Here is a 15,966-nt window from a genome sequence, read left to right as displayed (position 1 = left end):
AGGTGTTCGAGAATTGGAAACCGAGGCTGAGGCTTGTTGCCAAGAAGGACAGGCTACACGTTGAGAACACCAAAACAATTCACAGGCGTCGTCTCAAGGAATTGTGAGGTAATTTAAGCGTTACATTGAATGCCTAATCACCTTTTGTATTCACTAATTTAATTTACATGCCACCAAACTCCCTGTGATCTGTGACCTGACGCATAAGTTAATTGTCGAAAAATTTTGAAAAAGTTTTCTCGAAAATGTAGAAATTCCGAATTTTGCAAGATGTAGTCCATTGGTGACCCTCCTTTATTTCACTCCCAAACTGCCCCTGCCGGGCATGGAGTTGATCAGCCGGAATAGGAATAAATCTAAGTTCAACATATTTAGCTGGCTTTACACTTATTTATTTATTTTGATTATTCGATACGCTAATTCATGTACAATTATTTGGCATATCATTTATGTACAGTTTTGACAAAGTATTTATGTATGATATACTTAAGATTCATATTCGTGGTTAGATGGACACGCATTGATTACCCATCTTTGAGCATGGTCGTTGCTATTGGGCGTCGGAATAATTTCAAGATCCACACCGATATCGTTTGCAACCCTGGAAATTATACAGCAGAGTTAGACCAAGTTTTCATGGGCTTGATTAACAACATTTCAAATTCCGATTAAAACCAAAGTGTAACAAAAGTGCAATTATTTTCACTTTTACGCAAATTAATGTGGAAAACATATGTGCATATTTTGCTAGTAACCAACAATATTCAACTCCATATTTTTGATTGGTATTTAACAATGACGAGCCATATATCTACATAGCAACTTTGTACTTGAATAGTTTTCTAACCAAATCCGTTATATATTTAGATATTCAAACCATTCTAATGTTTTTTGAGAACTTTATTTTCTGGAATCTGAGGGGCTACGTTTTTACAAACTTGAGTGCACAATTCAACAAATTGGTGGAAAGTTGGTTCCCACTGTGTGTACTTTGCATAGTTGCAAGTTACTCGATAGATCGGTAGCGCAGGTACGTATTAATAACATTGACATGACGGAAAATAATTTACGGAATTTTTACCCGGTATATCTTATATTCCCAGTTCTACCACTACTTGTTTGGTAGATTGTGTGTGACGTCGTGCCAGGAACTTGAGTCAAGCTCCAAAATGCATCAGTATAATGTGGATCTCTGAATTTCTGAAAATTTAAAAATTTCATGCATATTAATGAATAATATATCTTAACTTATAATGAATGTCAGATTTGAATCTTCTAATCACGAAAATGTAAGGAAATAATCTGGAAGAGCAGTGCAAGCCAGATGACCACTGTTGGCTTCCAGTCCCGAGTGCAGAACGTATTATATAGTAACCATGGGTAACTACATACATATGCATGTATGTATACTAGTCTCAATCTCCTAGGAAACCCCATTTGCATAATTTGACGCATTCGCGAGAGACATAGAGTTTAGTCAACATGAAAAACCTTTATGCCGAAAATGGGCTAGTGAGATTTTTGCAAATGAGGTGTCCTAACAGATTGAGACTAGTATACACACATAATTTGAAATTAGACTAACTAGGAATAACTTTAAGGTGATAGCTGAAATTCGAGTTCTAATTTTGCTTTTTGCATAAATACATATCATAGCATGTTTTTCTTCAAAGTGCAAAATATTTTTGTGCAAAACTCATATGTGAATTTTTAAAAAACCATCCAAAGTTTGCCTAAAGGGGTGATGGGGGCTAAGGCATGAAAGGGAAAAGTGGGTGTGGAGGTGGGGAAGAGGTGAACCTCCACCTCGAATTTTGTTCAATTTTTTTATAAACTTTTTTTACAAACATTGTAATTTTTTCTCAATAGTGAAAATGTTTGTGAATTCTGAAAATCTCAAAAATTCGGAAAATTTTCGCCAATTTTGTTAAATTTATAAATAAAAATTTTTAACAAATATTGACAAATTTCGATAATTTTTTAAGTTTGGCAAAAATTTTGAAAATAAAATGTTCGGAAAAAATCAAATTTCGAAAAAATACGAATAATAAACATTTTCAGAATTGGAAAAATTTCCAAGCTTGAAAAGACAATTAAGTAAAAAATTTAACAACATTCGAGGCCACAGTTCGCCTCCTCCAGCACCCCATTCGCAAACTTTGGATGCAATTCAAAAATTCGCATATGAGTTTTCGAGAATATTTTTAGCACTTTCATGGAAAAACACACTATGAGTTAAATATGCTGAAGGTAAAATTAGAACTCATATTTCAGCTATAAAGTATCCCTAGTTAGTTTAGCTGAGAATAGGAGGATGTTTTATTAAAACGATACCGTTTAACTCCAATTTCCAGACTTGAGACAAATCTGAACAATTTGACACGTGCGGAATTGCATGAATTTGGTTTCCGTCATTAACAATGTGTTTATATACGCTGAAGGCCATCTGTAATGTATAACAAGTTTATTTAAAATTTGGCAAACTGATTCATAACCGTGCATACGCCTGTCGCTGAGTTGAAGATTGTGGAAGCCCCATGTATTGGGTCAGGTTGCTGTGTCGTAGTTGGTCGTGTGGTTGTAGTTAGACGTGTGGTAGTCGTTGGAGTGGTTGTAGTTGGACGCGTAGTAGTCGTTGGATTGGTTGTAGTTGGGCGCGTAGTAGTAGTTGGAGATGTTGAAGTTGGGCGCGTAGTAGTAGTTGGAGTGGTTGTAGTTGGTATGGATGTTGTCGTTGCGGCTGTAGTTGGTATGGATGTTGTCGTTGCGGCTGTAGTTGGTATGGATGTTGTCGTTGCGACTGTAGTTGGTATGGATGTTGTCGTTGCGGCTGTAGTTGGTATGGATGTTGTCGTTGCGGCTGTAGTTGGTATGGTAGTTGTGGGTGCGGTTGTAGTTGGTATGGTGGTCGTAGGTGTGCTTGTGGTTGGAGTTGTCGTTGGTGGACTCTGACTTTCTGCTGTGGTTGGCGAGGTCAAATCCCTGTGCGCAAAAAATTCAGCCTGTTATACGTATGAATTATACGGAGTACCCATGGGACGGGATGGGTAGGGATATTCTCGGGACGGGATATCCCGAAAGTTAACGGGTTGGAGAAGTCGGGACGGGATCCGGGACACACTACATCCCGTTCCGTCCCGATCGGGAGTTCAACAGTTACAACATTGTAATTTCAAACTTAAATTATTCTGTCAATTTATGAGCGATTTTAAAATTTTAAAAGGTTTTCTTTACCTGAGGCATTTCGACAAAACATGTATACTTCAAAATTATTTACACAACACCCCAATTACCAAAAATTAAGGCAACAATTTTGGTTTTGATGTTGTTAGTGAAATTTCGCAATAGCTGCAGTAGGGTGGTTTTCTACTTTCAAATGGGGTGTGCTGGGTGGCAAATTAACATAAAAAGGCTCATGGATGTGGCATACTTGAAATTTACTTTGGGGAATTAAGGGTTTAACTAATTCAAAATTTCAATTTTGGGAACTTCTGTGGTGGAACCTACTCAAATGTCAGTTTTGGGAGCTTTGAGGGAATAAGTAACTCAAATTTCAATTTTAGGAACTTTGAGGACGTAACCAACTCAAAGAGACCTATTTAATTTCCCTGGTTGTCTGGGCCCCTTCCCTTTGAAATGCTGCAGAATTTCTGGGCCCCCTTTTTCAATGGAATTTTTGCAAAGTTTGTTTTTATTTTGAAAAATATCTCTTGGCTACAAGTTGACATTTTGGTGGAGTGCAAAATATGGAGTTTTAGCCCGAGCCAGGGCTTATGTAACTCTCATTTGTGTCTGTCCGTCTGTTTTTGCGATAACGCGATAACCTGGATCGACTTCAAACTTGGTACCTATGTAGTATGGCTAAAAGTAGGAGTTAATTTCGAATATGAGCAAAATCGGTCAAGTGGTTGACCGGTGGGGGTCAGTGAGATCGGGTGGGGTTACTGGTGAAGAATGTTCGACGTAGTCGTAGAAGGGTGAAATTCGGCACAATGGTCCCAATGGAGGTATAAAGTCGGGCTATAAAATAAAAGTTGAAAATTTTGGACTTAAGGGACCCGAGTGGGTGATCCCCACCGGTGTCGAAAGGTTGACATATTGCGCAAATTTTTTTATGGTGGCAAAACCACATGACGTATGAGTAACAAATTCAACTTTGAAGATTTGCACCTTTCTTAGCTTTTTGGTCAATAAATCGGTTGTGGACTTAACTATCCACTAAGCTAAGAAAAAGTTACCCACTCCACTAAGCTAATCTAAGAAAATCGATTCTGGCAGTGGCCTTCTGTTGGCCTACATACTGTTGGCCCTCAAAGTAGTGTGGGTTTAAATATTTTTCACTGATAATGCATTTTTTGAGATGCTACGCAAGTGCCGCTTTTATTTCGAAGTTCGAGAGTCAGGGAATATGAAACCGCTATGTCTGTCAGTCCGTCTCTCCTTCCTCTGAGACACGATACAGCCATAATGGCTGAACCCAACGACTTGAAGCTCGGTACACATGTAGCTTAGGTCAAATGTAGAGCTAAATTTGTAGATCAGTCCCGGTGACCGCTGGGGGTGGGGTATTACGATCCAAAATTTCAAAATAGTGCTGTAATTAGTTTGAAAGCTTTAATTTGGCGTACATCCCGCTTGAGTTTTTTTAATTGGTTATAATCTTTAGTTGTTGTGATTATTTCAATTAGCCAATCAAAAAAATCCGATTGAGTCCTAATCCATTTCTTATAAAGAATTGAACCACGATTTGAAAATATAAACACCCTTGAAACCGTAGTTTGGACAAGCTTAGACTTTGGTGAACCCTATTTTCGTCATTCATATTAAAGTCCCAGCCCGCAGTAAAACTGAAAGTTCCAAGTCGATCGGATAAGTTTAACAAGAATTTTCGTAAATTGCAGAGATGGACAAGATCATTATCTCAGATACCAGATCAAGATTTTATCTTGATCTTTGATCTTCGAGCGCAGCTTTTGATCTTGATCTTTGAACTCAAAATTAAGAGCACAAATTTGAGTCTTTCTCAACCAATCTTTTATCTTTGGTACTCTACATATTTATCTTGATCTGTGATCTTTATCTTGATAAAGAGAAAGTTATCTTTATCTTTTATCTTTATCTCCGAAAACTTTGATCTTGCCCATCTCCGCAAATTAGACAGACCAACATGACAGATGCATAAACTCTGACATTTGAAAAAGGTGTGGACCTCCTGGCCAAAATACACAGCCTAATCGTAAAACTGATTTACCCCTCCAGCCTCATGCAGAATTTGAGCTTGCTACGACCATTTTCAAAAATCGGTGGGGATCACCCACTCGGGTCCCTTAAGTCCAAAATTTTCAACTTTTATTTTATATCCCGACTTTATACCTCCATTGGGACCATTGTGCCGAATTTCACCCTTCTACGAATATGTCAAACATTCTTCACCAGTAACCCCACCCGATCTCAATGGCCCCCACCGGTCAACCACTTGACCGATTTTGCTCATATTCGAAATTAACTCCTAAGTAGTTTTAGCCATACTACAAAGGTACCAAGTTTGAAGTCGATCTATCAAGTTTAAAAATACTTGTCGCAAAAACAGACGGACAGACACAAATGAGGGTTACATAAGCCCTGGCTCGGGCTAAAACTCCATATTTTGCACTCCACCAAAATGTCAACCTGTAGCTAAGAGATATTAAAAAATTACCTCATTTTTCGAAAAAACCACATGAAATCATGCGAAAATGTCCATCTTTGAGGACGGATATACATATGACCGGGGAATATCGGATTTTTGTCCAAAAGAACTTTTTGTCCATAATATTCTGAAATATCACATATGCAAATATTGGAAATCCGATATTCTCCGGTCGCCAAAAAAAGGGGGTGCAAAATTTAGCCCAAAAACTTGGTAACATGAATTTGTATCTTTTAATTTTTAGAACTTTTGGGTGTAACTAACTCAAATTTCAGTTTCGGAAACTTTGGGGGTGTAACTAACTTAAATTTCAGTTTCGGGAACTTTGGGGGTGTAACTATCTCAAATTTTAATTTTGGGAACTTTGGGGGTGTAATCAATTTAGATTTTAAATTTGGGAACATGGGTATTAGAATATTGTGTTTTGTTTGTAATTGTTTATGTATAATTTTGTCCGCAGCTGATAAAAACCATGTTGAAAAGCCAATACATTACAATAATATGCAAAAAGCCCCATTGCGATAGGGACGGGACGGGATGAAGTCTATCCCGTCCCGAATGCCGTTCCGAAAGCACTTCGGGATGAACAGAAATGTCCCATCCCGTCCCGATAGCTCATCCCGTCTGGCGGGACGGGATTATCACGTCCCGTGGGAAGGCCGCCGTATGATTAAGTTACTTAATCATACTTAATTTAAGTATCTACTTTAGTGGACAGAAATAATGGTACGATTAAAAATTTCTCTAGTTCACATTTTAGTGGCAAACATAATTTTAAACTTTTTACAGCAGCAGCCAAAACATTATATTGTCCAAGGGTTGCATTTTTTAAGAAGGTTTGGAATTTTTTAATCAAACCAGCTTTGGTGATTTTTTATCTGTACATACTTAATACGCGTAGTGTTAAACTTTTCAAAATTATCCAAACTCAGCAATTCATAACTTTGTTCAAGCAAATCGTGGAGAGATCAACGAGACGTCGAAATGTTCAGGATGAGTTTGCCAATCAAAATAAAAATGATACCACTGGACAAAATGACTTGGAGTAGCAGAAAAGTGAGCTTTTTGTAAACAGTCGTGACCTTTGACCATTTCCAAAAACTGGAACGTCATCCAGTCACAACCTACTACTCAGAATATTTTTAAAATTTTATCTCAACAAATATGAGAGATAGAAGAATTTTGTAGTAAGGTATGATACAATATTTTGCATACTGTATGTATTTACTATTGATCTAAATATAACATTAATAACGGAAACAAATATAAAAATCCAGGACTGTTGCAATACTTACGGTGTGGGTGGAGTTGTGACGATGACGCAAGGTGTCCAACTTTCATGATCACAAACAAGCAGATCTTGATTCCACACCGTGCTAGGAGGACAACATTGCACGATCGGGTAGCCATTAGTACACACTATGAACTTGCGGCAGTCGTAGGGGAATGGCAAGTAAGTGGGAACACCCTCCTCCCAAGAAGGGCAGTCAGTCAACTACGAAAATACACATAAATATATATATATATAATCAGTAAGTTTTCATGGATGGATTACAATTTCTGTTATGCACATGTAAGTAGGTTACTACTTGCACTGTTAGATTTAAAAATAATATATTGCCTCAGGTTCGCCATCACATTGCAGAACTTTAGAGTCGGACAGTGTAAAAAGAAATAGCAGCAATGCCACAACTTTTACGTTGAAGTGTCCCATCCTTCTCCTATTTTAGGCTGTGACAATATCTTGACGTTGGTAAAGATGTAACGTCGACACGTTAAATCTGTCTGAGTCTCTGGCATTGCTGTCCCAGTCTTTTTATAACTAAGTGTTCCGCAAATTATCGCGAACGTGAAAGCTTTATCTAAAATTAGGTTCTGTTTAAGAGGAGTTGGTTATTAGGGTATCAAAAGGCCGAAGTTAAATTGACCTGATAGGTGCGAAATTTATTGAATTTTCAAGTTGGTCAATTCGTTGAAAACCAAGCTGAATTTGTCAATTGATTGATCGATCGATAAATGCGAAACACTTGACTGTGTTGAAACGAATTTTTATTCCAGAAATAATCTAATGATTGCATTCCTCGCGTAATTGTTCCATAGGTCGGTCTCTGTGCATTCTGGAGGTACATATGTACGGTAGAATGCGTCCTCTTACAATACGTATTCTAAAATTATATGCCCGATATTCATAGATATTATTCATTTCCGTAACGCATTTTCATCTGCATGTAAAACCTGAGTACCTAAATTAATTAAATTGGTTGGAATGGTTCTGGTTGCACCATAATTTTATTAGTCTCAAAATGGTGTGTATAAATATTTATACATAAATTAATTTCCCGGACAAAAATTCAGACACAATTGCAAAACATGAAGCACAAACGGCAAAATAAACGTCAATTGAGTTAGCAATGCTGTGGGCTGGAGAATATAATTTAAAAGTACATATTTTACCGTACGTACCTCCGGAATGTCGAGAATGGGATATACTTATCAGCCCCCCTAAATTAATGAGATGATCCACTATTGACATTACCACTACGTAGAATACACAGAGCCCTATCTACAAAAGAATTATGCAAAGGTATGCAATCAGCAGATTATTCCTGGAACCAAAATTCGTTTAAACTGAGTCAAGTGTTTTGCCTTTGTTACTCGATCAATCAATTGATAAATACGGAGAAGAGCTTGGATTTCAATGAATCGACCAATTTGATAAAAGAAATTAAATTATGTTGTTCTTATCTGGCCAGCCAAAACTTAATTTTAGCTTTTTAATACTCTTACATCACCTCCTAAACACCACTGAAGTTATGGTAGAGCTTTATTCATCTCAATTTATTCATCTCTGGCATACAACCTCTCATTTCTTCGCTGACATTAAAGTTCATCATGATTATGGGCAATAATTTCTTTTATATTTACCATGGCTCAATCACCTTGCATCATGCGATTTTATACAAACTTCTTCACAACATAGTAATAAAATAAGAATTTAATTGGCACATTTTTTAAGTTGGTAAGTACTGTGGATGAAGTTCTAACCCTGCAGACTTATTACACCGCTTTGTAGCATTAATTTCACGACGTCACCGGTCAAAAAAATTTTTTCCTCCAAACTGGTCCAAAATAAAAGTCTAGCATGGGAATAGTATAGAAAAATTATTTTTAGCGTTCTATGACCCCTGGGTCATGAATTAAGGGCCCCTGAAGGGTCAAATAGCGTTCCCTGATAACCCCATGCAAATGGGGTATCAAATTAATCCCCTGGACCAGGGGAACCAGAAAAATATTTTTATAAATTTTTATGACCCTTGAGTCGTGAACTAGGAGCCCTTGAAGGGTTAAATATCATTCCCTCACAACTAAAGGCAAGTGGGGTATCAAATTAATCCCCTGGACAAGGGGAACCCAAAAAATATTTTTCTGGATTTTTTTGACCCTCAGGTCAAGAGTTAAGGGCCCCCGAAGGGTCAAAATAGTAACCATGGTAACCCCATGCAAGTGGGGTATCAAATTAATCCCCTGGCAAAGGGCAAGCATAAAAATATTTTCCTGATTCCCCTGGTCCAGGGGATTAATTTGATACCCCATTCACCTTAGTTACCATGGTTACTATGTTGACCCTTCAGGGACCCTTAACTCTTGACCTATAGGTCAAAAAAATTCAGGAAAATATTTTTATGCTTGCCCTTTGCCAGGGGATTAATTTGATACCCCACTTGCATGGGGTTACCATGGTTACTATTTTGACCCTTCGGGGGCCCTTAACTCTTGACCTGAGGGTCAAAAAAATCCAGAAAAATATTTTTTGGGTTCCCCTTGTCCAGGGGATTAATTTGATACCCCACTTGCCTTTAGTTGTGAGGGAATGATATTTAACCCTTCAAGGGCTCCTAGTTCACGACTCAAGGGTCATAAAAATTTATAAAAATATTTTTCTGGTTCCCCTGGTCCAGGGGATTAATTTGATACCCCATTTGCATGGGGTTATCAGGGAACGCTATTTGACCCTTCAGGGGCCCTTAATTCATGACCCAGGGGTCATAGAACGCTAAAAATAATTTTTCTATACTATTCCCATGCTAGACTTTTATTTTGGACCAGTTTGGAGGAAAAAATTTTTTTGACCGGTGACGTCGTGAAATTAATGCTACAAAGCGGTGTAATAAGTCTGCAGGGTTAGAACTTCATCCACAGTATATCTATGTAATTTGAAGGGCCAAATTAAATATGTTTTGTAAACATTAATTTACACCATAATATTACAGTAAATACTTCATTAAAATTAAGACGAATCAGTTTGACTCAAAATGTGTTGGCATGTATGCAATTTGTTAAAATCGATGGTGTCATCTTTATAGTACTTTATGTTTATCAAAGAGTAAAATATTACATCGCAGAGCTTGTGTGATTACTTGTGTATCAATAACAATGCATTTGTAGAAAAAATCATTTTTCGACTACAAAGGTTTCGCATAATTGCAGAATAAAACCATAGAAATGTGAAAATATTAAATAAACTCGCAGTTAAAATGTATCAGTCTTGTTTGGTTAATATCCACACTATTGATGTTATTCTTAAATCATTAGATACGTACTGGCCATAATGTTGCAAATACTAATTACATAGACCGTGACGCGTATTTATGTAAATCCAAAATAATTATTTAAAAATTGGGCAAATTGGTTGACGTGAACTGGCACTCAAATATACTGGAATTTTTAAACAAAATATTTTACATAAATAAATATTTTATACAAAATATTTTTACACAAACTTCTTAAGCTACCTATCTTTCTAAAGATAGGTAGCTTAAGAAGTTTTCAGCACTGGATTAATTATGAATAGTTACACTAGCCGAGCGTATCTGGCTGGTATTTACTAGTATTGTTATAACAATATTATTACAATTACTAATTAGGTAAAGGTATAAGGTAAAATAATTTTTGTACATATACGTACAATAAATTTAATAGCTTATACATATATAATCTTAATCTAGGAATTAATGAATTAGAGAGGCGGGCACTTGCCCACGGTGATGCAAAATTGACCACAGGATTTAAATACGAATAACTGAGATTTATGCCTTCATTTTGGCACTAACTTGTTTTCTAGTTTTTAGTAGCCTCACCTAAGTTGGTTTTTTAATAAGTTTTTTTACAAGTTTTTGAATGAAGTAGATTCCATTTTTAGCGCAAAACGATTGAGATATTCGTGTTTAACCCCATATGAATATATATAAAATATAAGTAAAATTTCCATATTTTTTACAACATCCATACATATTTATTGCTATTTGAAATGATGTCGATTGCTTAAATCCCACCCAGGAATAATGTCAAAAAACATAAAACCGCCAGAATTCTAATTCAGATATTTCCGATCTCTCTGCACACTATAACGAGGTCCCGTAGACCAAAATAATGAGGATTTCAAAAACACCCAGTTAACAAGCGTCTAAAACTGTTAAAGCTAAAATTTCGACATTTTTACCTTTGACCCCCATGTACATTTTCAAATGAGGTTTTTAAATCAGTGCCAGAAATACCATTTTTAGGGGTGGAAGATCCGATCCGTCAAATCCGATCCGATCCGACGGATTTTAGTTATCCGGCCATTTGCCATAACATTAATCTGACCCGATCCGATCTGCGGATCGGATCCATGTTATAGCAAATGGACGGATTATCTGTAGGATCGGATCCTGATTATCCACCACTAACCGTTTTCTACTTGCCAAACAAAACTGCAAATATGTATTCATACCCAAACGAGGAATTATACCTTCGTCATCAATATCCACCTCTGGATGCGAAGGCAACTGTGCCAGTGAGAACGCATTCCTTCTACTTGTCCAACTTCAATCTAAAGCTACCATCCAAGCCAAATTTCTCCCGAAGTCATAGGGAAAATTTATTCATTTCTTATCCGATTAACCTAACCCCTAATTAGTGTCATATTGAGTACTATTAAATGTGACACAATAAAATCAATAAGAGCAATATACCTTCGATGGTGTAACCTTTTCAAGAGTCCATTTGAAAGTTTAAAAACGCTTTTAAATCAACTAAACGATATATTTTGGAAATTCTGAATTGAAAACCGAAATCCATCCGTGATTCTTTGCACAATTTCTATGTACATAATTTTGATATGATCAGCCGTTAAAAAGTAATCTCGACGCGACCCTTCAGAGAAGGGTCTGATTGCATACTTGGCTTCGCTGTACCCATGCATTTTTGCGTTGAGCATGCATGGCTACTTTGCCTCACCTAAGAATAAATGCACATAAACCGCTGGTGTATTTATTTTCATACATCAGTAGAGTACGATACAACGTAGAAATTGCATAAGTTTCGCATAACTGATGTCATCATGTCATCATGACATTGTCATGTATGTAAAATTGAGACGTGACAATTGCACAAAGTCCAAACAGTAAATATTGGACTATCGAACCATTTCGTTATCTTTGAGTAATAAATTGCATAATAGATTACGCGATAAGAAATACAACCCTATGCACCTGAATACGTACATATTTATGTATTGTAAAAAAGCGTCAATTATTCTAAATAAAAAGACGAGATCGACCAGTCTCATCATCTATCACTTCCAAACTTGGAGACGCCACTAAAAAAATTAAAAAAAACAGGTCCACACCCGAAATTTAAAAATCTGTTTACAAGTCTTAAAAATACAAATTTTCTTTCTTCGAGTTCAAAAATTCTGCAATTTTCCCTTCAATTTTTCCTCATTGGAATTCTGGCCTGCTCCTCTTCTGTCTTATCCTACCCGGACGTTTACATTTTAAACGCCACCCTGCCCATCGCTTTCACCTACACGACGGCCGAGTACGTTGGCGGGAATCAAATCTACATCATTGGCGGGGAAACATCGGAATCTACCACGCTCGATACGGTCTTCCGTTTCAACATTACGGACGAAACGACCACCCTGGTTGGTCATCTGCCCGGTTTTGCAAGTACCGGAGGGTGTGCCTTCGTTCCTTCGGAAGATGTCATCCTCTACATGGGAGGCGGATTCTGGATCCCTGACCTCGTCCGGATATCCCTCAACCGCTCAGGAGACAGTATTTCATCCACGATTGAAGGCAATCTTGGTTCGAATCACCTCATGTTCACCCGACTAGCTTGGGACGCTATCCGCCGGCAAGGTTACATTTTGGGGAAACCGTACTACGAAAATCCCGGGCAAGGTTTCTACCGGTATGATGCTTCCATTGAGAATGTACAAGAACGGCTCCAGCTGCTCGGGGACGTGTGGCCGTGGGACGTTGCGAACGCAGCGTCATTTTATGATTCCGTTACGGACAAGGTATATTTTCTTGGCGGGATTAAATGGCGTGGACAAGAAAGATTGGACACTATTTATGAGTGGGACCCCGTCAATGAAACGTTAACCCTGCTTCAGGAACGTTTACCGTTGCAGGAAACGGACGGAAAATTAATCTGGGATCAGGAAACCGGGACGGCGTGGATATTCCATGACAGTAATGCGTGGACGACACGTGGAAACGCACCAAATCTGGGACAGATAGAGGCTCCGGTTTTGATGTTTTTTAAGCCGACAACTCGAGAAGTTGGTTCTTTACTTCTGGAGCATTTTCTGGACCATTCAGCAACAAGATTTGGCATGGCGTGGGTTCCCGAGTTGAAGAGGATCTACATGTTTGGAGGAAACAGTCAAAATTGGGGGGCATACGCGACGGATAGGATTCAGTATATTCAGCTGTAAATTGTGGATGGGATAAAGTAGAATGAAATACTTTGATCAAATGGTTTGATAAATTTGGAATTATTTAATCTAAGTTTATTGCGTGATTTAATTTTTCTTCGGAGAAATTTATTTTAAGCAATAAATTTTATTACTTCTGCTAAATCGTCAAATTATTCCACACATGTTTAATACTTGCTAGATTATTATGCATTCCTGATTTGGAAATTATAAAAAATGAGAGGGGCCCAGTTTTTAAGGCCTAGTCATATTTTTACGTACTGTATAGTCGAGCAGCACCTTAGAGAACAAGAGAAGATGGGGAAAACGAAGAAAGGAAGATGCATAATTTTACTGTACAACATTAAGGGACAAGTAACAATGCGAAGGTGTTACCTCGGATTTCGATCGGGATGGATTTTAAAAAATATTCTAACACAAAATTTCAAATTTTCAAAATGCTGCAACTTTTCAAATTTTGGACCGATTTGAAGGATCGAAAACATGACTATGTAAGTAAAAATTTGTGCATTTTTTAGAAATTTGTTAAATGCATACCGTAAAATCTCTAACAGAGGCCGGTATGTAATATATAGTAGCCGGGTTTCCAATGGAGGCCGGGTCAATAATTATGGCCGGTTCTCTATATTACTCCCATATTATCAGGACTAAATGTAGAATATATTTCGCAGAATCATCCTTGGAATTTTAGGTTAAGTTTATTTTTAGAATTTAGAAAATGCGGGACCAGTGAAATCTAGTGATTTTTTGCAAAAAAAAACACTCCTAGGAAGGGCTGCTAGAAAATTTAAGATGATTCGGAAATAATTCACTTGTTTAAAAACGTAAAAACAATAATGTAGGTAGCATTTTAGAAATACTCATTCATGTTTAATTTCAGGAAATTTTCTTATTAAATAAGGAAAACTGAAAAGATAAACCTGGTGGTGTAAAACATGACTGCACAAACAGACGCATAGTCAGTCAACAATTAAGCAAAACTGGACTAACACAATTTGAAATTACTGTGACCGTCCTATGAAGCTTCGGGATGGCTGGTCTGTACCCCTGAAACACGCTACATCCCGTTGATCAACTGATTTACTGATTTAAAAAACTGTAGTTTTTGCCAGTTAAAAAAAATCCGAATCATAGTATAGGCCTCGCCTCTAATTGAGACAGGGTCTGAAACTCATAATTTTATATAGAGGCCGGGGGCCTCTGTTCGAGATTTTACGGTAATTTATATTGTAAAGTATTACATGTCTGTATATGTAGGTCAATGTAATTATGACCTTTTTATTATTAATAATAGCACCTGATCAATTTACATATGTGAGATTTTTATTGAACTGTCGAACACCAAGAATGTGTAAGTATTTATATCGAATTAATAATGGTTTACTAATTAACGATTCCTACAATTTTCTGCGTACTTATAATATGCACATAAAAATCTCCACATAAGACATATATAATTATGCAAAATACTAGAATTGTTATAACACTGAGAATTTAGATTACTCATACACTCTGACCTCAGAAATAACTTCCACTCTGTTCCTAATTACATATGACAAACATAAATACATATGTACGTGTGTCATTGCATTCCTTAAGCCACCTACATATGTATATATGTAAGTATGTATATATATGTAAGTATGTACATACATACGTGCACAATGTAAAAGTGTTTATTTCTTACTGCTGAACTTGACAATGATTTCTCTAATTTTACGCGATTTTTAGATTTGACTTGAAAAAGATTTCTGCATCGAAGACGCTTTTTTTGTTCACATTTTTTACGCTATGGACACGAAACGTTTCATGCATCCAAATACATCAGGAACTGTCCCATGGGAACCCGGTATCCACAATATTTACAATGATCTCTTCTGTATTTATGTGATTATGCATTTGAAAATGTAGATTTTTAATAATGCTTTTGTCATGCATTTGATTCCTGTCGACTTAATCTTGTGATCTGCAAATTTATTTCGTGCTATTGGTTCCCCCGATTTCATATATGTAAGTTATCTACTAGGTTTTCTTAGAATATTAGAACTAAATATATATGAGTGAGGATTAAAATGAAATCCACATTGACAAAAATATGTATGAGCAAGTTACTCATTCAGCATAAAATTTAAGTGTTTCGTAACGGGGACAAAACTCTCGTTACATGGGATTGCCCGGAACAAAGGATCTCGACGAGAACAAAGAAATTTCTCGCTCACCTGCAATTAATCCATAAATTCGGTGGCACCGTTGCATGCACAAATATGTCAATCAAAATATCCTTTAGTTTAGTAAAAGCACAATCTTTTAAAATTCTCTTGTTCTTATCGTACGTGTATTTTCATAGTCGTGTGACCAATGAGTCAGCTTTACCACACCTAGTTTCTCATCCCAAGTTTCACCTATTTCCTCATTCAGTTCAATTTATTAAAATATTATTAATTTTTGAAAACTCACTCGTACATATTATTCGCAATAATTGTTTAAAATCTACATACATACATAAGTTCAT

At 36.8% G+C, this 15,966-nt stretch overlaps 1 protein-coding gene and 1 long non-coding RNA gene across 3 annotated transcripts; one reads left to right on the top strand and one right to left on the bottom strand.

The window, feature by feature from the left end:
- Positions 1 to 471: 471 nt before the first annotated feature.
- Positions 472 to 7,835, bottom strand: LOC110855997 (mucin-5AC). 2 transcript variants are annotated; one of them, XM_035856680.1, is made up of 7 exons: positions 7,311 to 7,835; positions 6,985 to 7,184; positions 2,505 to 2,982; positions 2,335 to 2,446; positions 1,284 to 1,384; positions 1,082 to 1,200; positions 472 to 601 (listed from the first exon to the last, which is right to left on the bottom strand). In XM_035856680.1, the coding sequence occupies exons 1-7, from the start codon at positions 7,401 to 7,403 to the stop codon at positions 487 to 489; spliced, it is 1,218 nt and encodes a 405-aa protein (XP_035712573.1). In that variant the 5' UTR covers positions 7,404 to 7,835; the 3' UTR covers positions 472 to 486. The 2 variants fall into 2 exon arrangements, 1 of the variants encoding a protein (XP_035712573.1); XR_004836172.1 differs by lacking the exons at positions 1,284 to 1,384; positions 7,311 to 7,835 and having other exon boundaries at positions 2,335 to 2,982; positions 6,985 to 7,183.
- On the top strand, positions 6,013 to 7,225 carry LOC118437553. Its single transcript, XR_004836173.1, has 2 exons — positions 6,013 to 6,881; positions 6,967 to 7,225. It is a non-coding gene; the product is annotated as an uncharacterized LOC118437553 (long non-coding RNA).
- Positions 7,836 to 15,966: the final 8,131 nt, after the last annotated feature.

This window comes from Folsomia candida, unplaced genomic scaffold, assembly GCF_002217175.1.
Source record: "Folsomia candida strain VU population unplaced genomic scaffold, ASM221717v1 Fcan01_Sc014, whole genome shotgun sequence".
Taxonomy (NCBI): domain Eukaryota; kingdom Metazoa; phylum Arthropoda; class Collembola; order Entomobryomorpha; family Isotomidae; genus Folsomia; species Folsomia candida.
The sequence above is the reverse complement of the archived record's forward strand: the minus strand, read 5'-3'. Positions and strand labels throughout refer to the sequence as shown.